We start from the raw sequence: 26,601 nt of genomic DNA on the forward strand, positions 1-26,601 counted from the left end.
ACTTCCACACCACAGGTGCACAGCATCCCCTTTCAGTGAGCTTCATCACATCTTCAAGGAACAAACAAAAAGCTAAGCTAAGTACTTACTACCTCGTTGGTTAGTTAGGAATGGTTATGTTTAAAAGTCAGTCTTGCTGCTTTCATGGCTTGTGGTTTAACCAATCGGACTCCAGGTCTGTTAAATGTGTGTGTGAGGGCAGGACCAGGTTTCAATGCTTTGGGGTTGTAAGATCCTTTTGCCCCTGCTGTTTTGACCCCTCTCCACTGAAGAGACTTCTGATCTGGAGCCCCAAACCAAAAACAAGCTATACCAACTATTTCTGAACACACGGGAGACATTTTCATCTCTCTGGAACCAGTTGCCGCAGAATAGAGCCTTTAGCATGCTTTGCAATTCAGGAGGATGTCTGGTGCCCACGTCCAGAAGCAAAGAGGCAGCGACCTTCCTGGCCCCGGGCTGCAGGAGGAAGTAAACCCCTGACACTGGGCCCCTGGCTGCAGCACCCTTCTCTGGGCAATACCGCAGGTGTCGGTAAGGCTCCTCAAACGTTCGAGGACTGACATGGAAGTGAGATAAAGATTATTTACCTCTGATATTCATGTCAACCAGTCACATGCTTCATCTTTACAGCCCTTCTTCCAAATCTTTAAAAAAATCGTATTTGGAAAATGTGAAGAAATTGCTTTAGAATTTGCTTTACTGATGCTCTCGTGTAAGGGGAAGAGGAAAAAGGCTACGGGGTGACTATGACCACGCTACCCAGTGCTCTTCTCTGAGGTGGGGTTTCCTTAGACACTTGAGGGCTGTGCTTCAGTGTAACAGAGATTACTGGTAACTTACCCAACCCTTCATCACTACATGCACACTTCTGGATAGGATAAAAGGCCATTCTACTAGGATTGTTCTGTCTGTGAACTTTGCGATGTGACCATCTGGAGATCAGCCAGTACATTTGCTGTACAATATTCCTCAGATCCCAGAGTTGACATGGAAGTTGATCAAGCCTCTCCACATTACCTATTTATTTAGATAGCTGCTGTCATCGTGAGACCCTCTGGTCTCTTAGCTTACTCTCCTCTGAAGATAAGGCAAAAACTGCCTGTTCTCTCATTATATATATCAAAGACGAATCCAGGAAGGAGCACAACTTACCTAATTTTACTTATAGTTGCCATCATTTTTTTAAAATATTTTTTATATACATACACACACACATACATATATATACACACACACACTCTCTCTCTCTCTCTCTCCCCCTCCCCCTCCCCCCCACCCCCACCCCCACCCTCACTTTCTCAGTGCACTACTTTTCACAATGTTATCGACTTTGTCATGGTTGTCTTACTGACTTTCATATACAGTGTAAACTGTGATAAAATGTAGTAATACTTGCACATTACTGTAAATGCTTCAATGTGTTTGTGACTCAGTTTGCAAGTTTCGTTCCTGCATGTCTGCAATATAGGCTTCTAATAGTGTTTCTCTTTGTGGCCTGTCAAATTGTATTCTTGCTTGGATGGTAACTCCAGTAACTGCTGGAGGGCAAGGGAGAGCGCCAGTGAATTAGCCACCACTTCATTGTAGGGCCATGTCATGGAGATTTGTTACAATATGTATAGGCTGTGTAAAAGCAACATACAACCAAATGATGGAAGGAATGTGTGAATCACTCCTTGCCGCATTCCAGTCCATTAAATCAGCATACCGCCTCACACCACTCTATCAGGGCCAGGCCATCCATGGACCTGGTCCCTTCTCCAGACGGTTTGTCATCAGATTTTATCTTAGCCGGATCTAGTAGGATCTCACCGACATCCGGTAGGATCTTAGACATGCTGCCTCCATGGCATTCATCCATTTTCCTTTGAAACTCATGGATTTCAACTGACCTAAACGCCAAGGGTAGCGGAAGTGACCCTCAGGAAGTGACATCATATAGCAGCACTATCTTCCCAGGGAGTGATGTTAAATGTTCCTTTACCCTGATGATATTATTGAAGAAAAAAACCTAAACAGTGCACGAGTAATAGAACAAGACAACAGTTACTAACACGTTTCTATTTTAGATTACATCTACATTTACCTAGGATACTGGCATGAAATGCTTGGCGCCCAGTCATGACCCACAAGTACAGGTATCATACCACAAGCTGTCCTATGCAGTTGCAGTTTAAAATGCCCAGGCACAACCTCTGCATGACCAAGCATTCTGCGACATTGCTTTCCTGTTCTTACCAGCATTTACCTGCAGGTCATGAACTTTTGAATACAAACATCATACAGCATGTGTATCCCAAGTAATGTTTTCTAATTTATGGTTAGAATGGGTTATCATTTTAAATCCAATTGTCCTATAGAATTCATCACGTAGGACTCAATGGGAGTATTATGTTATTTTGCGTATTGTAAAGCACAACTCGCTATATAAGGCTGCTCTAGGCCAAACTGGCAGTTAAATTCATTGAGAAAAGGACATCCTGCCAAGAAGTATTCGGAAATACGGATATTGGCGATAAACCCAAAGTGTGACTTACAGTAAAGAAATCTTAAGAATATTCATTATTGGCTCGGAGTCATCCTGGAACATTTACAACCGATGAACACAAGGTTCAGTAACTACTAATAATTCATAAACAGCGCCCCCTTCCGATGAACGATGATAACGGTTGTGACATAACACAGAGATGGAACTAGGTCTCGTCTCCATTGAGCACCGAAAGGTTGATGCACAGGGATCATGATGGTTGTGACAGTGCAGGCGCGCCTGACCTCTGGCCCACAGTCCTGTCAGTCTGATAATCACACCCAGTCCCAGTGTTCACTGCATGGGTTCTCGAGGATGTTTGTGGTAAGGCCCTTTCCGTGAAGCATCAAGTGATTTCAGTCATTTGTGAGCCAGCGGGCGCAGCAGGTGACGGTAAGACCATTGCATTTACCATTGGCTCGCTGGCCTGTGATTGCCAGGGACCCGCTGTTCTACAGTTGGCACTGTTTAATGCACACAGTAACGTAGGTTCAGTTTGGTCGAAGGTCATTAAGTGTCAGTGCAGACGACACTGAGGAATACAGCAAATTTTACCAAAACACTAAACCCACAGAAGATCTACAAAGTCTGTTTGCCGCCATTCAGGCGCGCACTAGAGAACATATTTATTTAAAAATAAATCAAAAACCGAGTTGATCTTCAGTGACACTAGGGGAGAGCTAATCAGCTGCCCCTGAACCTTCCAGCTCATGTGGATTAAAGTTTACACCAGCTGAAAACGAGGAGGTTAAAAAGTCCTTGAGTTCTGGTCCATGCAGCCCCTGGTACGAAGAATGGTAAAAAAAAGTGCCCCCACAGTGGGAGTGGCGACTGAGGCCTGGGGAGGGTCTGCTGTGTTGCAGGGACAATAAGCTCGTGATATTTTTACAAAAACCTATAACTGCTGAGGGTAAGCTAGGACAGCCACCGTGGTCCTTTACAGCAGCACATTAAGGTTTTGGGAGAGCGGCTTGTTGTTTGGGCGAGCTAGCGCCGTATTTCCCCACAGTGCTGTAAAGGTTCCTTGCATCGGTGCTGTGTCAGGCTGGCTGTCGGTGAGTTATGTCCTCAATTAAACGCCCCCCTTGCTTCCAGGGCTCTGGACAGCTTCCCCGTGCTGCTGGCCGCGCAGACTGCAGTAACACGCGCATCCGGAGTCGTGTTCCTCTCAGATGTCACAGCGGTTATAAGCCCTGGCATGAACGTGGGAGCTGCAGCCTCATTAGCGGGAGGGAGGCTGCTGCAGTCTGGTCTCCCCGACAGGCTGCAGCAGGACCCCTCGGACAGACACCACGCACGTGCACCGCACGCCTCGTGTAATAAAGAGAGCGCAGACGGCGCGCGGTGCGGACGCACACTGGCACGCGCCGCCGCCGTACGTGATTGGACGGGGTTAACCTCGGTGGACTGTCGTTTGACCTTGGCTTTGACCTTCATTTCACTTTCGTCCTTGTGATTAATTTAGGGAAGTTATTCACGGAAAGGTCGGTGAAAACATGGGATGACAGTCTGTTGGACATGTTGACTGCAAATCAGCTACACAACTAAGCTAAGGGTAACAAAAGCAGTCTTTTTGGCCACGGAATATTGAGGTGGTTTTCTCAAGCGTTACCAACATACATTACAGATGCAACATTTAACACAGCATTGCAGGGGCAACAAAAGCAGCTGCAGTGCCCGTTTGACGCGCACATACTAGGTACAGCTTAGACAGCACTTCAGACATATAAACTGACTTCCACGTTCACATGGATGCGCCATTTACATATGCTTGCACCCCCCCCTTACACACGCACCCTCCTGTTGCTCCCCACCTCCCCTCAACACGCACACACCGGGTGCAGCATAGCCAGGTACTGTGCAAGCGTCCCCCACACAAAAAAACAGCACATCAAAGCCAGCATTTCTGATGGATACAACTACCTGTGGATTCCTCACCTAATGAATACTCCCATGGCGCCAGCATTCGACGGAAATCTTCTTCCTAGTCTCTGCACTTCGACGAGGACGTCACTCTAGCCCACGCGACGCCGTCTGACGTCATACAGGCAATAAGAGGTCCTCGACGACGTGCCGACGTCAGTTCCCTTTTTTCCGTGCATTCGAAACGGTTATCTTCGAGGGAGCAACTGTTACTTTCGTGGTTACAGTGTATTTTTTGCTGCGTAGTCCTTCGCTGCAGTAATAATGTCGCAGAGAAAGTCGGGTTTTAAGCCTTGTCGTGAGTGTGGGGGCAAGATGTCAGTTACGGATCCTTACTCCGACTGTCTTTGGTGTTTAAGCTCCGACCACGTCGTCTCGACTTGCGATTCATGCCAGCACATGAATCCAAAGGCCCTCAAGGAACGTGAGGCGAAGTTGTTTATGGCGAAGTCGAAGAAAGAAAAACATCATAAGAAGTCTTCTTCGCCAAGGCATCGGCGTCATCGAGACTCCCGGCGCCGTAGAGAATCACGGCGCCATTCGAGCAAGGAGACTCGTTCCAGGTCTTCGGATCAGCGCCGGAGGACTTGGGAGGTCAGTCCCACGGTCACGCCGCATCCATCGACGCCGTTGCCCTCTCCGGCGTCACCGACTTCACCTGGACAGGCGTTGGTGATTGAAGTGGTGCAGCCTCTGGTGTTGTCCCCGGCATCGCAGACGTCGAGGCCGGCGTCGGGGTCGCCTTCGATACAGGCACCCCAGTATCCGGCTTTTCCCACCCCTGGAGCCGATAGTACCGTATTCCTAAATGCGATGTATACCATCTTCCAACAGATGGCTCCAGGGGGTGCTCCGGCTGGCCCTTTGGCCTTTTCATTGGGTGATCCTGCGCCTCTACGGCCGGCACCCTTTATGCCCTTTCTCCCTTTTGGGAACGTGGGCTCGGTGTCGGTGCCGGTGGCCGCTCCGGTGGCTTCGGAGGGATTGGCCCCGGAGATTTCCATCCCGTCGACGTCGGGATTTCGTCCTGTGACTCCGGTGGGTCCATCCGCTCCGAGTGCTCTTTCATCGGCGCCGAAGTTACCTGTGGCGCCGGACGCGGCGTCAGTGGCTTCTGAAGATCGGCGCCGATCTTCGGCTTCGGCGGAGGCATTGTCGACTCCGCGTATCGAGCAGAGGCTTCATTCGAGGAGACGTGCTCTCCGTTTATTAGAGGAGCAGGAGTACCAACGAGTCCTGGAAGAAGGAGAACTAGAGGACTCGGGTGATGGACTGCATGGTCTAGATACAGCCAGTGGGCTGGACACTTCCCCTGAGTGGGATCTTTCGTCTCCAGGGGAATACACGGAGGAGGCTGCTTCATTTCACGCAGTGGTACGGAAGGCAGCTAGTTTTCTGGACCTGCCTTTGCCGGTGGCAGAGACAAAACAGAACCTTCTGACAGAGGTGCTTCATCCGGCCTCAGCTGCGGCAGAGCCTCTATTGCCCTTTAATGACGCTTTGCTGGATCCGGTGCTAGAGGTGTGGAAGAGACCAGTATCTTCCCCAGCGGTTCATAGAGTCGTAGCCAGGAGGTATCGAGCTGCACCAACTGACCCTGGCTTTCTTTCTAGGCACCCTACACCGGAGAGCTTGGTGGTGCAGGCCTCCTGTTCATCCAAATCAGCGCCTGGTTCTTTCCCGACGGTGCCTGGGGACAGAGACTCGAAGAAACTGGATGCGCAGTCCAAGAAAATCTTTTCGTCCTGCAGTCTGGCGTTGAAGGCCACCAACGCAACTTGTATCCTGGGGAGATATATTCATGCTCTTATGGATGACATTTCCTCATCATTTACGGAGCTTCCCCAGGGTCTTTTGGATGTTGTTTCAGATGCCCAGGCTGCCGCGACCCAGATTATTCAGTCTGGGCTGGACACGACCGACTCGGTGGCCAGAGCAATGGGCACGACTGTGGTGGCAAGGAGACAGGCCTGGCTCCGTAATTCGGAGTTTTCTGCAGATGTGCAGTCAACCCTATTGGATCTCCCTTTTGATGGGGACAAGCTGTTTGGCGCCAAGGCGGATTCGGCCTTGGAACGTTTTAAGGAGAGCAGGGCCACAGCCAAATCGCTAGGACTCCAAGCTCCTTCTTCCTCTGCCTCTTCCAGGATTTTCAGGAGGTTTCGGGGATTTGGGCGTGGCTCTTCCTCCTCTTCCTTTCGGGGGAGATTCCAGCAACCTACCTCTTCCCATCCCTATAGATCTTTCAGAGGGAGAGGGAGGGCCCGCACCAGAGGAGCCTCTCAGCAGCACTCTGCCTCTTCCTCGTCCTCTGGAGGGGTGCAGCAGGGAAAGCAGCCTTAGGCTTCCACCGTTTCCCACTCACTCCTCTCCTGTAGGGGGAAGATTACAGCATTTTCTCCGCAAGTGGAAGACTATTACAACGGACACTTGGGTTCTCAGTATTGTGGGAAAAGGCTACACCCTTCCTTTTCGGGAGTTCCCGCCCCTCATCCCGCCCCGCCCATCTTATTGTTCAGAAGAACACCTCCTGTTGCTAGAACAGGAGGTACAAGTCCTCCTTTCAAAGGGCGCGGTAGAGTTGGTCCCAGAGCTGGAAAGGGGTCGAGGTTGTTACTCAAGGTATTTCCTGATTCCCAAGAAGGATGGTCGGTTGAGTCCAATCCTGGACCTGAGGATCTTGAATTGGTTCCTCAAACAGGAAAAGTTCAAGATGCTGACCCTAGCTCAGGTGCTTTTGGCGTTGAACAAGGAAGATTGGATGGTGTCTGTCGACTTGCAGGATGCTTACTTTCATATCCCGATACTCAAGTCACACAGGAAGTATCTCCTGTTTATGGTGGGATCGCAGCACTATCAGTTTGCGGTCCTTCCGTTTGGTCTTACTTCAGCACCTCGAGTCTTCACGAAGGTGATGTCGGTGGTTGCGGCAGAGCTCAGAAGGAAAGGGATAGCAGTATTCCCTTACTTGGACGACTGGTTGATCAAAGCAAAGTCGCCGGAGCTTGTGTCGCATCATCTGCGGTCAACGACTCAGTTGTTGTTCGACCTGGGTTTTTTGGTGAACAAGCCCAAATCTCACCTGGAGCCCTCTCAGCGCCTCCTGTTCATAGGGGCAGTACTGGATACAACATTGAGTCGAGCCTTTCCTCCGCCTCAGCGGATTCAAGATATTCAGGAATTGGTTCCAATGTTTCGAAATGGAGTGGTAGTTCCAGTCCTCAAGGTCCTTCGTCTGCTCGGTCTGTTTGCCTCCTGCATTCTGTTGGTCACGCATGCTCTCTGGCACATGAGGGCTCTTCAGTGGTGCCTCCGAAGGCAGTGGTCTCAACACAAAGGAGATCTAGAAGGTGCTGTCAAGATCTCCAGAGATGCTGCTGTGGACTTGAAGTGGTGGATTGCGAGCAACAATCTTTCACAAGGAAAGCCGTTCGCGCAGTCGCCACCAGTGGCCACGGTCGTAACGGATGCTTCCACTCTAGGGTGGGGAGCTCATCTGGGGGATCTGGAGATCAAAGGCCTTTGGTCTCCAGAGGAGCAGATGTTTCATATCAATCTGTTAGAGTTTCGGGCTGTACGTCTGGCTCTCAAGGCCTTCCTCCCTTCCCTTCGTGGTCAGTTGGTACAGGTCCTGACGGACAATACTACCACGATGTGGTACATAAACAAACAGGGAGGAGTAGGGTCGTACCTTCTCTGCAGAGAAGCTCTTCGACTATGGTCCTGGGCAAAGGACCATCAGATTTGCTTGGTAGCAAATCATCTGGCCGGGGTCTTGAATGTACGTGCGGACGGTCTCAGTCGCCAACTCTCGGCAGACCACGAGTGGCGTCTCCATCCAGATCAAGCCCGTTTGATCTTCCAAAGGTGGGGGTTTCCTCGGGTAGATCTGTTTGCCACTCTGGAGAACACGCATTGTCCGTTATTCTGCAGCCTCCAGTATCCGATGCAGGGAGCGTTGGGGGACGCGTTTCAAATAACCTGGTGCGGCCAGTTGCTTTACGCGTTTCCTCCCATACCCTTGATTCCTCGAGTATTGAGGAAGATTCGCCAAGACTGGGCGCTAGTCATCTTAATAGCTCCGGATTGGCCAAGGAGGGTGTGGTACTCCGACCTTCTCCAACTCTCAATGTGCCCTCCGCTCCGTCTCCCTTTCAGGGCAGACCTCCTCTCGCAGTCGCAGGGGCAGGTTTTACACCCCAACCTCCAGAGTCTGCACCTACATGCCTGGAGATTGAACGGGGCAACCTGAGTTCCTTCTCTCTCCCGCCTGATGTAGTGGATGTTATATTAGCGGCTAGGCGACACTCCACTAAATCTATCTACGCTAATAGGTGGTCTAAATTTGTTGCGTGGTGTGGAGAGAGGCAGATTGATCCCTTACATGCTCATCTATCGGATGTTTTGTCTTTTGCTCTATCTCTAGCGCAGAAAGGTTGTGCAGTGGCTATCATTAAGGGTTATTTGTCGGCCTTGTCAGCCTTCATTTGTCTTCCAGACCAACCATCGTTATTTAAATCCCCTATTGTTATCAGATTCTTGAAAGGTCTTCTAAATAAATATCCTCCAAAACCATTTGTTATGCCGCAATGGGATTTGTCCTTGGTCCTGACTTTCCTTATGGGGTCCCCTTTTGAGCCTATGCATTCTTGCCCCTTAAGGTATTTGGTTATAAAAACAGTTTTCCTGGTAGCTATAACATCTGCAAGGAGAGTGAGTGAGTTGCAGGCCTTATCGGTAAAGCCCCCTTATACAACTTTTTATGGGGATAAGGTGGTGTTGAGGACCAAGGCTGCTTTCCTCCCGAAGGTTGTTTCACCCTTCCATTTGGCTCAGACAATTACTTTGTCCACGTTCTATCCTCCGCCTCATCCTTCTAAAGAGGAAGAAAGACTGCACCGTCTGGACCCAAAGAGGGCGTTGAGCTTCTTTATTGATAGAACAAAGGATTTCAGGCTGGAGGATCAGCTGTTCATCGGGTACGTGGGCAAGAGGAGAGGAAAGGCAGTCCACAAGAGAACACTCTCCAGGTGGGTGGTTCTTTGCATTAAAATCTGTTACTCTTTGGCAAAGAAGGACCCTCCTGAGGGCATTAGAGCTCATTCCACCAGAGCTAAGTCGGCCACTTCGGCCTTGGCCAGGGGTGTTCCTGTGGTTGACATCTGCAAGGCCGCAACTTGGGCGTCCCTTCACACTTTTGCGAAACATTACGGTTTGGACTCTGAGGTCAGAAGGGACGGCCATTTTGCACGGTCAGTGCTGCAGGATTTCTTGGTTTGACCATTTAGGCACCCGCCACCGGGCGTGGTACTGCTTTGGGACTCTATTCATTAGGTGAGGAATCCACAGGTAGTTGTATCCATCAGAAGAACGAGTTACTTACCTTCGGTAACAACTTTTCTGGTGGATACATTAGCTACCTGTGGATTCCTCACGGTCCCACCCGCCTCCCCGTTGCCTTTCTGGTCTTACCAAGTACTCCTTCAGTGCGCTCCTCTTGGTCTTCAAGGTTGCAATAGACGTTGTATATATGGATACTTGTGTATATTTATCTGTATATATATATATATATATATATATATATGTATATATCTTTGTGTACATACATGATTTGCATATATTTGTTCGTTATATTAAATTTACAGCTATTCATTGCAATATTGTGTATTTTACAAGGTTATGGGATGTTGCCTTGCTCTTTCATTGCATTGGGTGGTTGTTCTCATGCACGTAAAAAATGTCGGTACTGACGTCGGCACGTCGTCGAGGACCTCTTATTGCCTGTATGACGTCAGACGGCGTCGCGTGGGCTAGAGTGACGTCCTCGTCGACGTGCAGAGACTAGGAAGAAGATTTCCGTCGAATGCTGGCGCCATGGGAGTATTCATTAGGTGAGGAATCCACAGGTAGCTAATGTATCCACCAGAAAAGTCGTTACCGAAGGTAAGTAACTCGTTCGTTTAGAGCAAAAGGAACCAGGGCACATCCAAATATTCAGAACAGTGTCCTTTATTCTTCAATTCAGATTATCCGGTGTGACATCAGCCAGAATGTTCAATGTGAAGACAGCCGACACGTGTTTCGTCGTATCAATGACTTTCTCAACACACACGCTGTGAAACTACGCCTATACGTACCTGTTTACGGACTTACTATGGTCCTGGTGCAACTACTGACATAATACCCAAATTCACCTTTGAATTCGACATGGGGTACCTTCATATATAAAAGGACTCTTCTCTCTGAATGTTCTATTACGGACCTAACTGGCACATTTTGTGTCCACATACTATATCAGGAAGCCTTGAGAAAGTCGTTGATACGACAAAACACGTGTCGGCTGTCTTCACATTGAACATTCTGGCTGATGTCACACCGGATAATCTGAATTGAAGAATAAAGGACACTGTTCTGAATATGTGGATGTGCCGTGGTTCCTTTTGCTCTATTTATCTACGGTGGACCATTTGGCTTACAGTCTACACACCTTGTGGCTGGGTGTGGAACTACCTTGGCACTCCTGAAACTTATATACCTCAACTTTCAACATGATTGACTTTCTCTTCATATTCATAACATAAGCAAAAGTCTTGAAAGTGCGCACCAGTGCTTTACACAGCCACAACCCGCTCTTGAAGTTACAGCCAGCATGTTTCCCTGTATACACAAGTTCCGCACAGGAATCGGCAGGATATGCTTCTCCTACGCCCTTGGGATGCGTAGAGCATCACTAGAGCTCACAATTCCCCTAGGTGTAGATCTCCCACCGTAATGCAAGTTTCCAGGTAAGTTATGACTTAACTGCAGAAGCATTGTAACCAACCTTCACCTAAAACCCTGTGGAATGTGGTGAAGAAAAGGAGACCTTTTGCTTAATGTCTATCAGGCAGGATCAGTGGCCTGATAAAGATTGCCTCACAGGTGCTTGTGGTCCTGCTTCCACTGCAATTGCCGTGCAGTAGGGATGATATTCTAATTGAGTTAGACTCATGGTAATTGAAGGCGTATATCGAGGGAGCATGATATGAGAAGTGGTTTGGTTTAACGGGTTAGTAGTCGATTCTTTTTTTTTTAAGAAGTATTTCATTAGTGACATTTCCAGTTTAAGACAACTAACGGTGAGATAATTGAAGCATTACATTTTCTCCTCATATTTCGAGGTCAGCAGAAGAGAGAACAAAAAAAGCAGTTGTATCCAACTCACAACAAGGTCACCAGGCGCCTGGGTATTACATGAGCAATTTAGGTGTTCTCTGTATGGATGTTTCTTTGCTGCAGGAAAGCTGTGTTATCAATATGTTATCAATAACAGTGTATCTCCCAGTGAACATAATTTGCACGGTCGGGCTCAACTCATGTCACCGGTAACTGTAAACCAACAAAGAACTTGGGTTGCTGTATGTATTAGTGTTGTTCATTAATAATATCCCTGTATCTATTAAGTGAGGGTTCAGTGGGAGTACTTAAGTATTCATGTATGTGCTCTAAAGGGCCATCTCATATAGAATATTGCACCATGGCATGTGCAGTGAGGGCAACTCTGTTGCCCGCCAGGGGCACAGTAGCTAGGCTCGTGTGAGATTCACAGGGGTAGCGGTTCCCCAGCTGAGGTTTACCTGCATTATCTCCCACTATGACTGTCGCATGTCTTATCACCCTAAGTCTCAATCTTCTCCTGCAGTCGGAGTACAGTTACGTCCCACATGGCGCTCATTTCTTGTGTCCCTCTAGTGAGCAGGTCGTGTGCGGTGGCGTCTGCCTCTGTGGTCGTCCATCTCAGCACCGCCCTGAGCCAGAAGCCGAGCATGGGCAGCTGCACTGCCTTCCAAGGCATGGCTATCAGGCACTTGAAGATCACCACGGCTAAGTCAATGAATTTCAAATAATGTTTATTGCATTTCGTGATGCCCAGGAGGCCGAATAGTGGATCAAGTACTATCTGGACCTCTGTTATCTCTGAGATATTTGCCATGACCTGTTCCCATACATTTGTGAGTGTAGAACAACTTCAAACCATGTGGAAAAAAGTGGCATCGTGGTGCCCACATCTAGGACATGCTGAGGTCATTCCTGGGAAAGTTCTGCAAAGGCAGTGTGGAGTTAAATAAGTGTGGTACAAGTAGTTTAGCTGGGTAAACTTCAGGTGGGCATTGCGTGACACCCACTTCAATTGCCCCAGTGCCAACTCCCACTGTTTGATTGTCAGGCCCTTCTCTAGATATACTTCCCATTTAGTCTTGGCAGGGAGCGCAAGGTCTTACCCGGTCATCTGCAGTGCTGCCTAGAGCACTGTGATTGCTCTCCGGCCCATTCTATGTGTCAGCAGACATTGGAGTCTTTGGTGGACAGCTGGCGCATCGCCCTCCAAGTGGCGCTTATCGCCAACACCAGGGCGCTGTAGCCCAAGAATTGACCAGCACCCAGCCCGTTGCTGTCTTGTAGGTCTCAAATTGTGCACAGTGTCTGCGCGGTGTATAAATCCCCTATGTGGATTACCTCTGATTCCTGCCAAGGTCCTGAGTCATATATCCCTAAAAGTGCCTGCTTTGCAGGCATGCTCCAGAGCGGGAATTGTGGTGCATATGGGGGCGCATTCCGGCATGGGCACATAAATCTATTCCAGTTTAATTTCGCAATGCTTGCCAGTCTACTGGTATTTTTTGGTGGGGCTCCCAGTGTTAGGAGCCAGTCTAGTATATCTTCTCTTCTAGCTTGTCTCTGATTAAACTATCTTTGCTGGAGGCGTCCGCCGCCAGCTACCGCATCGACCGCTGCAGTTGTGCTGCCGCAAAATACAACTCAAGGTCTGGAACCCTCAGTCCTCCCTCCAGTAGTGAACGTTGTAGTATATTAATTGATCTTGCTTCTCCCCATATAAGGTCGATATTAAACCCCGTAGTTCTCTAAAGAAAGCTCTGGCTGGGATCACTGGTAGGGTGGCAAAGAGCTAAAGCAGGCATGGTAATAGCAATATCTTCGCTATGAAGGCCCTGCCCTTGGGTGACAAAGGCAGGCTTGTCCAGAAGCCCAACCACTGCTGTAGCGATTCCAGGGTTTTACCATTATTACAGTTGAGGAGATCCCTGTCTGTGTAGTAAACGTTCACTCCTAGGTAACAGAATGTCTCCAACCCCCACAGTAGGTGGTCTGAGTTCACCTCCGTCACCTCTGTTTGTTCTGCGTGCTTAAATGGAAAAATACACCATTCATCCCAGACCCGCCATGACACCAAAATGATCGAGGAGAGCATGCAATGCTAAAAGATCCTGCCCCAGACTTCCCAGGTAGACCAGGATGTCATCTGAATAGAACAACGCCTTACGCCACTGAGGGCCCACCTGTATTCCACAGCTTGGTCTCTTAGCTCACAGCAGGGTCGCCAGTGGTTCCCTGGCCAAAGCGAAGATCACAGGGGAGAGGGAGCAACCCTGCCAGGTGCCCCTTCCAATATCAAATGACCCTGAAGTGTGGCACCCCGTCTGCACTTTGACCCGTGATGCTGCATATAGCAACCTGATTTAACTCAGGAATTCAGGGTCCAAACCATTGTCCTCTAAAACCAACATCCGGTACAACCACCCTAGGGTGTCGAATGCCCTGTCAAAATCGAGCAAGATAGCCACTGAAAGCTTCCCAGAGTGAGCGGCCGCAATGATGATGTGGCATAGGCGGCGCATATTATGTGACGTTGCCCTATTTGGGATGAATCCACATTGATCTGGGTGGACCAGGGTGTGAAGTAATGGGAGTAAGCAATTGGCCAGGGCTTCATTGAGAATTTTATAGTCCATGTTGAACATCGATAAAGGACGATACAAACCCACCTCGAGTACGGTCTTTGCCGGCCTTGGGTAAACCACTATCAGTGCCCCGTTAAGAAAGGAAGGAAGCCTGCCCTGCTGATGTGCCTCCCAATAAACCGCAAGCAATTTAGGGCAAGTGGTGCGCTGAATGCTGCGTAGTATTCTATGGTAAACCCACATATGCCCAGAGTTTTGTTCCGGGCCATGTGACGTATGGCAGTGCATACTTTCTCGTGCTGTAGAGATTACTTGAGTTCCTGGCCTTGAAAGGGATTGAGTCTGGGTAGGTCAGCTTCGGTGAGATACCGCTGAATCGAATCTTCAGGTGGGCCCGGTGGGGGGAGTAAAGATATTTGTAATAACGCATAAAGGTTTTGCATATTTCTGCTTGGGATGATACAATGGCTCTGTCACTCGTACAGAGTGCTCCTGTAATGATCCTGAGAATCGCCGAGCACAGCAACCATGTCCGCATACAGCCCAGTTTATCACCATCTGCATGCTGACGGGCAAGGGTCACCTTGTAGTCAATGTTATTAAGACGTCACAACTCTTCCCTGTATTGTGTCCTTAGTTCTCTTAGTTGCATCCTGGCGTCAGTCATCAATACTGCTATCACGTTGAGCAGTGCAAATTCGTCCTTCTAGTCCTAGCAAACTCCGGTGGAGAGAAGCGCGCTCTCCACAGGTTGTTTTAATGCAGTGTCGCGGTGCCTTTGTTTTCCTCATAATAGTGGGGTAAGTGTGTACTAATAGTATCTCTATATGTCACGTCTAGAAGGGCCTCAATTCATAGTCGCAAGAAGATATAGGGGCTTTATCTATCCCCTATTGAAAGGACACTGTTAAGGATCATATAACGTGCAGCCTAAGTATTCTGAATCCGAGGCCAGAGTTCCGCATTACAGAAGAGTTAATCTAGTCTAGTGTGGACTTGGTGTCCTGGGTGTAGTAAGAGTATTCAGTTCCAGTGCATGTCCCTGGTGCCAAATATCATACAGTTGTATTGTCGATGTCCATTCCCTGAAATGTTTTTTAGCTGTTAGACCTTGCATCCCAGGGAGAGAGGGCACCCATCTGTTTAAGGAAGTGCTGTGTACACAGTTGAAATCACCCCCGACGTCCAAAATGCTAGGGGATGCAGGATTCAGAAGCAGTGCAGGGGATAATGCGCATAGGAATTCTCACTGAAATGTGTTAGGGGCTTAAAGTGAAATTAATTACCAATGGGCACCCGTCTAGTGTGCCCTCAAGGAGCACAAATCAACCTTCATGATCTACCACAGATCTACTCTTAACAAATGGGACCCCAGGTGCTATCCAAATAAACGCCCCCTTGCAAAGGCTGAATACCCAGTTCCAAAGACCTGTCTTCTTCAGCGGCGGGTGACTGTGTCCAACTCCATAGAATTCAGATGTGTCTCCTGCATGCCATGTGGACATGTCCACATTAGAGGTATGCGTAGACCCTATGGTGACGCACCAGAGTTGTCATCCCCCGAATGTTCCACATTAGTGTGTTGTATGTGTTGCAGCCATGTTATGTGTGTGTATAGCTCCTCACGTGGAGGTTCAAAAATCTTAACAATAAGCATTCGTAGTGTGTCTACAGTCCCATCTTTCCCCGTATCCATATCAGCACCCACTGCAATCCAAACAATAAATAAAACCAAAACACCCATTCCTTTGGCTTGGATACCAACGGGCATCATGCCACGCTATCCTCAATCTAATACTTAACTTTCAAACGTTGCTGGTATATATGGAACAGTCCGTGCAGAAGTCTATTCCTGGGGCGGACATGTCGTTGTTCTACAAAGTCTCATGTGGTCCTAGGCTCCTCGGCCCTCTTTGTTGAGTTGCTTAGACTATGTCAGAGGCAATGATGTCCTCCAATGACACACATGGTACACGTACCCTTCCCGCTAACTCCTTTTCCCCCACGTGGGCCCTGGTTAGGTCACTCACCAACGTCATGAATGTTACTCGTCTGGGGTCTCTGTTCGAGCAGACCCCCTGGAGGCAGTGGTGGCATCCCAGTCTGTGGCACCTACTCCGAGTCATGTATCATGTGTCCGGAATCTATTGATTCCCTTGAGGGACACTTCAGCCACTACTTGCACGCATTCTTTTGCAGCTTGTTCATTGGTGGGTCGTACTTGTGATCTGCATGGGCGGCCCCTGCATCCACTCCTTTCATCCGACCAGCTTCTTAGGTCTCTGCCATTGTCTCTTTCCAACAGTTCCAAGATGCCCTTGGATCTTAACCAAGCCCAGGCTTCCTTTGGTGATGTGAAAAAATGGGTGGTGTCCTTATCAACTACTCAGAGTTTTTCCAGGGAAGAGTAGGGCATACAAGAGGCCTATGTCACATAGTTGTGTTTTCACTGCTTCAGAGGTGTTATGGCAGCATTGGACCTCTGCTGTGTAGTCTGGGCAGGCGATAATGGCGTTCCTATTGGAAATCCAAGGGCCCTTTGCATGAAACAACCAGAGGATTATATCTCTCTAGCTGAGCAACCATGCAATCACATGTCTCTGTGGGGCTCTCGGTATTGGCGGTCGACCAGGTACGCGGTGAGCCGGTTATATGGAGAAGAATTTGGGGACAGGGTGAGCCAAAACTGTTTGGCACAGCCATTCCTCTAGAAAGAGTTCTGTGTTGGGACCTTCTGCCTTTTCGAGGGACCTAAAAAAATGGATATTATTGTGCCTCGAGTGGCCCTCTGCGTCCTCTGCCCGTGCCTTGAGATCCCGCACTTCCGTCTGTAGGAGTTTGAGTTGATCTTGAACTGAGATCAGGGAGGGCCGCAGGGACATCAGGGTGTTTTCATCTTGATGGCCCCCAGTTGGGTCTCCATGGCATTTTTGGAGTATTGTATGGCCTGTAACACCTTATAAAGCATTCTGGTATGTTTTTCCAGGGTGGCCTCCAGTTGTTGAATCGGGTCTACTGTTTGGGTGGCAGTGGTCAGGATATCCATAATGGACTTCTGGGGAGGTGCAGTTTTAACATTTTTTAGTTTCACCATGCCCACATATTCACCCCCTAACAGTGAACACATCTCTATTGGGTTGAGAATATGGGGAGATTAACTTGGTTGCTCTTCCCTAAGACTCTTAATTGTGAAGCTGCATCTTTTCACCAGTGCTAATGCCCTGTGACAAGTGCCTCTTGCTACCATCAATGTTACATAACTGAATTCGTGGAGATTGTGAAAATCCAAGCATCACACAAAAAACAAGTGCTGCAAATAAGCTATGCTCAGTTCCAGTCTACAGGAGAGTGGTAGGGGGGAAGTATGTAGCTGGTGTTGCATTTAGGTGCACAGTGACACAAATATATTACTAAAGTGAAGTGTGGTAGCATTGTCATTTACAGGCTGCACATTTTCCATTGAAATGACCACTACATTTTCACAGACATACAGCTTAACTGATAAAACTAAATAGCACAAACGATAATGTGTGGAAATTGGGTTTCAGTGAATATCTGTCATTTTCGCTTCACTAAGTAAAGTATTGTGATTTGACTTAATCGTATTAATATCTTTGTTTCCATCATACTTCAAAATTAGCTCAGAATTAGTTTTGTGCTTTCTTAACTATTTATTTTGAAATAGTTTTACAGTTCATGTATAGGTCTTGAAATTGTGATGTATTGTTGGAAGAAAATAACAACCTACAGCCTTTCCTTTCACACCAGCAAGATTGTCACATAGTTCACTTTACAAAATCTTCATACTTTGCAGTAAGAGAAAGATAAGTAAACCGTCTCCATTTTAAAAGGAGAACCAGCAATTTGTCAGTTAATTAGACTGACATTGACCACTGTCTATGAATGCAAAGCAAATGGTATAATATGAAAACAAAATTTAAACTCATCTTTAATGCTTGTTCACCTTCGAAGCTTCAGCATGGGTATTTTGGTTGTTCTGAGGCACCCGCTGCACTCTTACTTCTAACACCTATGTCCGAGTGATTGCCAGTGGTTAGACTTATTGCAAGCTTTCCTTCCATCACCTTTTGTGTGTTTACTGTGTCTCTTCAATGTCTAGACGATATTAAAGGCCAGATGTACTATGGATGTATTCGTTAAAAGAGGTCACAAGCTGTGCGCACTGACTTCTACTGATCTCATTCTGTTCTGGTGAACCTACGTATGTGCCAATAGGTCAGGTCGTTAAAGCACTATTTTTATTGGGTCGCAGTTTGAACTACATCATGAATATTAATAAGGGAAGTCACAAATTGCGACCCACTATGAATTGCAGCCATCACCGGGATAGTGGCCTTCTGAAGTCAGCAGACCACCATGTCTGTAATTGCTTTTAAATAATTTTCTGGAAAATGCCAGCTGCTTTCCTTAAAGGAAAGCGAGATTCCTTTAAAAAAAAAAAAAAAACTTTTAGCACATTTTTAAAAATTGCATATTTCAAAAAAATATTTTGTTCAGCATTCACAAAACCATTTGCGAATGCCTTACCACTACCTTTCAGAAAGAAGTCAGTAAAACATTTATGTTTTGAAACTGGATTTCGGTTGCAATACACTAATTCATTTCATTGCAGTTCGGTATTTGAAAGGTACACCCAAACCATGCCCCTTCCAAATACTGAATTGTTATGTATTCACAAACCCAAATTGCGATTCAGTAATCTTAATTTGGCTTTCTTACATCCCAAAATGCCTTTTTACGATCATAAACTTCCCTATTCTGCTGTTTACAAATTCAAAAGGCCTTGGTACATCTGCCTCTAATCACTTTAACGTTAGATATAGCAATATATAGTAGTAAATGTTTACAGAGCCGTTAAAATGTCAAAGTCGGCATACCGAAGATGTTAAAATTGCCACAACAACTCTAGCAAAAATACAGCAGATGTACTGAACAGCCTAATTACCTTGCATAATATTGTACAATGCACATAAGTACTTCTATGATTAATTAAAGAGAATGTATGCAAATAGTTGTCAAAAGTGAAAACATTAACTGATATCATGTTATCATTTTACATTGATACTTTTAAAATGTTTATGTCCCTGCTGCGTTCAGTACTAATGTTACCTGTCTTTGAAACAGGGAAAGACCATGTATGCAGATTCATAGGTTGTGGAAGGAATGACAGATTCAACTATGTAGTCATGCAGTTGCAGGTAAGGTGGACAAAACCTGTTTTTCACTTATGGTAAATGTTATTATTTTATGTGTTTAAAACATTAATTGCCAAGACATAAAACCTGTCTTTTCTGAACAGAGCATAGCATTGTGGTAGCTTGTCAGATAAGGTACAGAGTTTGAGGAGGGAAGGTATTCCCGTTTGTGCCTTTCAAATGGTCAGAAACTGTAGAATTAATTTGGATTTTCAAATGGGCTTCTACTGTTTGCAACATGTCTCATTCCCTTGTAGATCTAGGTTTGTTTCTCTGTGTGCAGATTGTTTGTTGCATGTTGCAAACGGCATAATACATTGTGCTTAAGCAATTAAAACATTTGGTTCTCAGAGAATACATAGCTCATATTTCCTGCATGGCACTGTCTCATATGTACATTTCTCACCCTGAGCTGTATTCTCTTTTTTGTGTGCCTTTTGACAACTATTTCTCAAGCTGTGTGGCAAAAGTTGGACTTCAAACGTTTTAGGCTTTGAGGTAGAGCTATGTTTGCTGGCTTCGACACTGGCTGGTGATAATCTAAATTCTTTCTGCAGTCCTTTCACTAAGTCCAGCTCATAGAGAGGGCCTTGGATGCCAGTCAGTGCAGAGAATGCCCACTTCCTAAGATGATTGAAAGCCATCAGAGAGGCAATGTCTTCCTGTCTTCTACAAACACAGCTCTAAGGTGATCCTGTATGCTTAAAATATCTTAATTAATTTCGGACATGTTACTGTATTCTCAGCTGATGTATTTAACAAGATTATTACTTACAGTCTTACTCTTCAAATATAACATGCAACACCTTTAGCAGTAATTATATTTGTACAAAAAAGAATAATTAATTCAGAAATATTGATAGATGTTCAGTGGAAAAAATAAATCTGTAGTAGTTGTGATTTATACCGAATTCCAAGAGCTGTACAAAGAGAGGGAATTGAAGAACACATCTGACTAAAAGTTAATTTACAGTCTTGTAGTTACACCTTATGATACAACAGATTTGTGAAATCATTATTTTTGTCCCATCTCATAGTCCATCCCTATTCATATTTCTGTCCTCTTCTTCATACCCTGCATCAGAATAGGGATACAATTAAAACAATAGCAATGTCTGTAAAACCTGTATTGAAGAACTATATATGCAAAGTTACATTTAAGGCTAAACATTCAATTATGTTCAAACAAAGTCCCAAAGGTTTACATTTATGAATAAATGATAGCTCTCTATAGGTCCTTATTTGGATGTGGTTAAGATTTAGTGCAGCTTCAGCATACTAGTTTCAGGGGACACTAGGCTTTATGTCCTTGGTTGTATGTAGTTTCACTGGTTTGCCCGGCCAGCATGTTCCATAATGCGCTTGAACAAGTTGGAGGTTACGCTACTGTATTTTCTAGCATCTTTGCTCCACTTGTGGTTCTCTGGTGGACCATTGTGTCAGCAGAACCCACTGCAAATGTAAATGTTGTATCTTAGCAGCGTAGCTCCATATTGGAAACCTTCCACGATGACTTGTCATTAAAGATTATGGGCTCATCTCCCATCCTCAGGGCAATTCAGCAATTTATTCCCTGGTGGGGTTGGGATGAACTTTGACCTTGAGCGTTAACCCCTTCGCTGCCAGGCCATTCCCCCCTCCTGTGCCGAGCCTTTTTTTTTGGCTATTTGGGTCAGTTCGCGCTTAGGCCCTCATAACTTTTTGTCCACATAAGCTAGCCAAGCCAAATTTGCGTCCTTTTTTTCCAACATCCTAGGGATTCTAGAGGTACCCAGACTTTGTGGGTTCCCTTGAAGGAGGCCAAGAAATTAGCCAAAATACAGTGAAAATTTCGTTTAAAAAAAAAATAAAATGGGAAAAAGTGGCTGCAGAAAAAGGCTTGTGGTTTTTCCCCTGCAAATGGCATCAACAAAGGGTTTGCGGTGCTAAAATCACCAGCTTCCTAGCTTTCAGGAACAGGCAGACTTGAATCAGAAAACCCAATTTTTCAACACAAATTTGGCATTTTACTGGGACATACCCCATTTTTACAATTTTTTGTGCGTTCAGCCTCCTTCCAGTCAGTGACAGAAATGGGTGTGAAACCAATGCTGGATCCCAGAAACCTACATTTCTGAAAAGTAGACAATATTCTGAATTCAGCAAGGGGTCATTTGTGCAGATCCTACAAGGCTTTCCTACAGAAAATAACAACTGAAAAAGAAAAATATTGAAATTGAGGTGAAAAAAAAATCACTTTTTCTCTACGTTTTACTCTGTAACTTTTTCCTGCAATGTCAGATTTTCGAAAGCAATATACCGTTACGTCTGCTGGACTCCTCTGGTTGCGGGGATATATAGGGCTTGTAGGTTCATCAAGAACCCTAGGTACCCAGAGCCAATAAATGAGCTGCACCCTGCAGTGCGTTTTCACTCTATACCGGGTATACAGCAATTCATTTGCTGAAATATAAAGAGTGAAAAATAGCTATGAAGAAAACCTTTGTATTTCCAAAAAGGGCACAAGATAAGGTGTTGATGAGCAGTGGTTATTTGCACATCTCTGAATTCTGGGGTGACCATACCAGCATGTGAATTACAAGGCATTTCTCAAATAGATGTCTTTTTTACATACTCTGTTATATTTGGAAGGAAAAAACGTAGAGAAAGACAAGGGGCAATAACACTTGTTTTGCTAATCTATGTTCCCCCAAGTCTCCCGATAAAAATGATACCTCACTTGTGTGGGTAGGCCTAGCGCCCGTGACAGGAAATGCCCCAAAATCCAACGTGGACACATCACATTTTTTTAAAGAAAACAGAGGTGTTTTTTGCAAAGTGCCTACCTGTAGATTTTGGCCTCTAGCTCAGCCGGCACCTAGGGAAACCTACCAAACCTGTGCATTTTTGAAAACTAGAGACCTAGGGGAATCAAAGATGGGAGTGACTTGTGGGGCTCTGACCAGGTTCTGTTACCCAGAAGCCTTTGCAAACCTCAAAATTTGGCTAAACAAAAACGTTTTCCTCATCTTTTGGTGACAGAAAGTTCTGGAATCAGAGAGGAGCCACAAATTTCCTTCCACCCAGCATTCCCCCAAGTCTCCCGATAAAAATGATAACCTCACTTGTTTGGGTAGGCCTAGCGCCCGCGACAGGAAATGCCCCAAAACGCAACGTGGACATATCACATTTTTTGAAAGAAAACAGTGCCTACCTGTGGATTTTGGCCTCTAGCTCAGCCGGCACCTGGGGAAACCTAGCAAACCAGCAAATTTTTTAAAACTAGAAACCCAGGGGAATCCAAGATGGGGTGACTTGTGGGGCTCTGATCAGGTTCTGTTACCCAGAATCCTTTGCAAACCTCAAAATGTGGCTAAAAAAACACATTTTCCTCACATTTCGGTGACAGAAAGTTCTGGAATCTGAGAGGAGCCACACATTTCCCTCCACCCAGCGTTCCCCCAAGTCTCCAGATAAAAATTATACCTCACTTGTGTGGGTAGGCCTAGCGCCCGCGACAGAAAATGGCCCAAAACACAACGTGGACACATCACATATTTTCATAGAAAACAGTGCCTACCTGTGGATTTTGGCCTCTCGCTCAGCCGGCCCCAGGGGGGGCAGAAATGGCCTAAAATAAATTTGTCCCCCACCCCCCCCAAAACCCTTGCCTATGGGGTCGCTCCCCCTGCGTGACATTGGCGCCAAAAACAAATCCCCGGTGCCTAGTGTTTTCTGTCCCCTTGGGGGCAGATTGACCTAAAATCGGCCAATCTGCCCCCAAGGGGGGCAGAAATGGTCTAAATACAATTTGCCCCCCAGGGGAGCGACCCTTGCCTAATGGGTCGCTCCCCATCTCTGAAAAAACAAACAAACAAACAAAAAAACACCAATTTTTTTTTTTGTTGCCCTGGCACCTAGAGGTTTCTGCCCCCCTTAATAACAATAGGCCGATCTGCCCCCAGGGGGGGAAGAAATGGCCTAAAATTTGCCCCCCAACCCCCCGGGAGCGACCCTTGCCTACGGGGTCGCTCCCCCTGCGTGACATTGGCGCCCAAAAAAAAATCCCCGGTGCCTAGTGGTTTCCGCCCCCTTGGGGGCAAATTGACCTAAAATCGTCCAATCTGCCCCCAAGGGGGGGCAGAAATGGTCTAAATACAATTTGCCCCCCCAGGGGAGCGACCCTTGCCTAATGGGTCGCTCCCCATCTCTGAAAAAACAAACAAACAAAAAAAAAAAAATTGCCCTGGCGCCTAGAGGTTTCTGCCCCCCCCCCCCCCCGGGGGCAGAAATGGCTTAAAATAAATTTGCCCCCCCACCCCCCCTCGGGAGCTACCCGTGCCTACGGGGTCGCTCCCCCTGCGTGATATTGGCACCCAAAAAAAATCCCCGGTGCCTAGTGGTTTCTGCCCCCCTTGGGGGCAGATTGGCATAGCAAAAATCGGCCGATCTGCCCCCAAAGGGGGCAGAAATGGCCTAAATACAATTTTCCCCTCCAGGGGCGCAACCCTTGTCTAAGGGGTCGCTCCCCATCTGTAAAATAAAAAAATTAAAAAAATCCCTGGTGCCAAGTGGTTTCTGCCCCCCTTGGGGGCAGATCAGCCTAATCAAAATAGGCTGATCTACCCCCCAGTGGGGCAGAAATGGCCTGAAATAATTTCCGCCCCCCAGGGAGTGACCCTTGCCTAAGGGGTCGCTCCCCTTGCGTGAAATTCACGTAAAAAAAAAAAAAACTCCCTGGTGTCTCGTGGTTTCTGTCCCCCTTGGGGGCAGATTGGCCTCATAAAAGTAGGCCAATCTGCCCCCAAGGGGGGCAGAAATGGCCTAAATATAATTTGCCCCCTAGGGGAGTGACCCTTGCCTAAGGGGTCACTCCCCACACCTAAATCAAAAACATAAACAAAAACAAAAGAAAACAAAAAATATATCCCTGGGGCCCCACTAGGCCGATCTGCCCCCAGGGGGGGGCAGAAAAGGCCTTCCCAAAAAAATGCCCCCCCTGGGAGCGACCCTTGCCCAAGGGGTCGCTCCCTTATGTCCATTTCCCAAAACAATAAAAAATCCCTGGTGTCTAGTGGGGATTCAAAAGCCGGATTGCAAGCAATCCGGCTTTTGAAACTCTGGGAGAGACTTCAAAGGTAAGGAAATACATTTCCTTCCCTTTGAAGCCTCTCCGGGCCTCCCCCATGTGATTTCTTTCAATCGTGCTGGAAGCAGAGCTTCCAGCGCGATGGAGGAGATCCTGTGACAAATCAGCGCGCAGGGGAGGTGGGGGGGGTCGGGGTGGAAGTGGAAGGGCTTCCCCTTCCATCCCTGACTTGGGGGGGTGGGGGGAAGCACACAGAGGGAGCGAGAGCGCTCCCTCTGGGCTGTGTGCCGAGGACGTAGTGGTAGTGGTAGCAGCACTGTGCCGAAGGACGTAACCACTACGTCCTTGGCACAGAACCGATTAAAGACCTGGTTACATACTGTTAGCGTAGAGAAGGCTCAGCATCACCTTTGTGATTATGTTTGCAAACAAATCTATTTACACAAAATACCAAAAATCCATCCCATACAGAAGAAAATTTTGCATTTAAGTGCTTCAGAATTAACATATGTCTTGTGGGTAATTCAGTAGTCCATCCATCAGCAAAAATAGTATATTCTTTTTCTGGCTACTACTAATGTACCATTTATTTAAAATTTCAGCAAACACATAACACTCCAACCACTCCAATATCCCTTGAATTGTAGACTGAATTGCTTGGCTGCTGGTTCGAATACCAGAAACTAGTGTGTGGTATTGCATCACAATTGGTGAAGGGAAACCAAAAGGAAGGGCCTGGTTGTGTATGGTGCTGTTTTTCTGACCCGTTTTCAAAATGATTTTTTTAAATTTTAAACCAGCTGATCCGTTGTTCAATCAGAGTGCATCCACATAGAGTAGTAAATTATGGGGACACTAACTGGTTGTGTGTATGTAAAAGGTTCCTAATGCCTACTCTACATTTGGGTAATCACACTGTTTGGAAGAAAGAAATATTAAGGATGGTGAGTCTGGCCATAAGAAAAGGAGACCAGTTTTTCTTTCTTGACATGAAAGATTCTTACCTCAGATCCTCTTTTGTATACATGAGTACGCCAAAGTTCAAGTTAGACAATATCTGGTATTGACTTGGTTCGGTTGTATTCACAAAGTGCACCTGGGTGGTGTATGTTGTTGCTTCACAGTGGAGCGTGCAGTCCACCTCTTGGATAACTAGCTCATAAAAGGTCAGGACAGGGCCTAGGACTTAAGCATATTTTGATGGTACCAGAATCCCAAGGGTTTTGGTAGGTCTAACAGTTGACCATAGTATATTAGGTAGCAATACCCTTTTTTTCAAGGCTTAAAGTTTCCTTCCATCAACCACTTACAGGTGAAACAGGTGAGTAAGCTCAGTGACAGCCCTACCTTTTCTTGGATTACTGGTTCTAATGTCACCCTTTATTCTTCTTCTGATTTGAGAGGTCCTTGAGTGGTACCTTGAGCTTAGGCAGGCCTGAAAAATATGTTATAAAAATTCTGAATTCAGTTCAACTAATGTCTTTCGTGGTGGGGTGTGGAAAGCCTTGTCTCAGGACACCAGAGCCAAATAAGTTTAAATGTGCCCATGCTATGGTTGTGGAACTCAATTGAGGACGGTTCCATTCTTCGAAGGCGGACCGATCCCACCACATGAATTTCTAGGGTAAAAGAACATTCCCCTGGCATTAAGTAATTTAATTTAGTAATCAACTAAAAACATGTGCTGAGCATCACAACCAGTTAGCGAATTGTTTGCCCTGGACTTTAAGGGCATCAAGTCATCTATTTTATGTTGTGATTGTGAACATTGAGTAACAGCTGGAAGAACTAAACTTAACTGACTCTGGAAGCGAGACACAAGTATACATAGAAAGATGCTCAACACTAAGTGGTGCTCCTGTTTTTCTGTGAAGTAGCAGAAAACAAAGGCAGATGATTTGAGGAAACGACAGGGAATATGACTAAGTAGAAGGACCCAGTTGTGTAGTTTATCTTTACTTATTTCAGTGCATTAAAAAAATAGTTGGATGTAAGAGGCACCCAAAAGGCATCATGGAAAGGCAGAGCTGAGCATCCATTGATTACTCCTGATGTTATTCAGATTCAGGTGAAATTTACTCTATAGAAAGTCTGATGCATAGTGGAGGATTTTCTTTGCATTGC

The 26,601-nt window shown here is 46.5% G+C and overlaps 1 protein-coding gene across 2 annotated transcripts in view; it reads left to right on the forward strand.

The window, feature by feature from the left end:
• TTBK2 (tau tubulin kinase 2) overlaps positions 1 to 26,601 on the forward strand; it is a 447,781-nt gene that overhangs the window by 158,146 nt on the left and 263,034 nt on the right. For both annotated transcript variants that reach the window (XM_069208911.1, XM_069208910.1), the window contains exon 5: positions 19,339 to 19,412. In XM_069208911.1, coding sequence (XP_069065012.1) covers positions 19,339 to 19,412 — 74 coding nt within the window. The remainder of the gene's footprint in view (positions 1 to 19,338; positions 19,413 to 26,601) is intronic.

The sequence above is a fragment of the Pleurodeles waltl genome, chromosome 9 (assembly GCF_031143425.1).
Source record: "Pleurodeles waltl isolate 20211129_DDA chromosome 9, aPleWal1.hap1.20221129, whole genome shotgun sequence".
In the NCBI taxonomy this organism is placed as follows: domain Eukaryota; kingdom Metazoa; phylum Chordata; class Amphibia; order Caudata; family Salamandridae; genus Pleurodeles; species Pleurodeles waltl.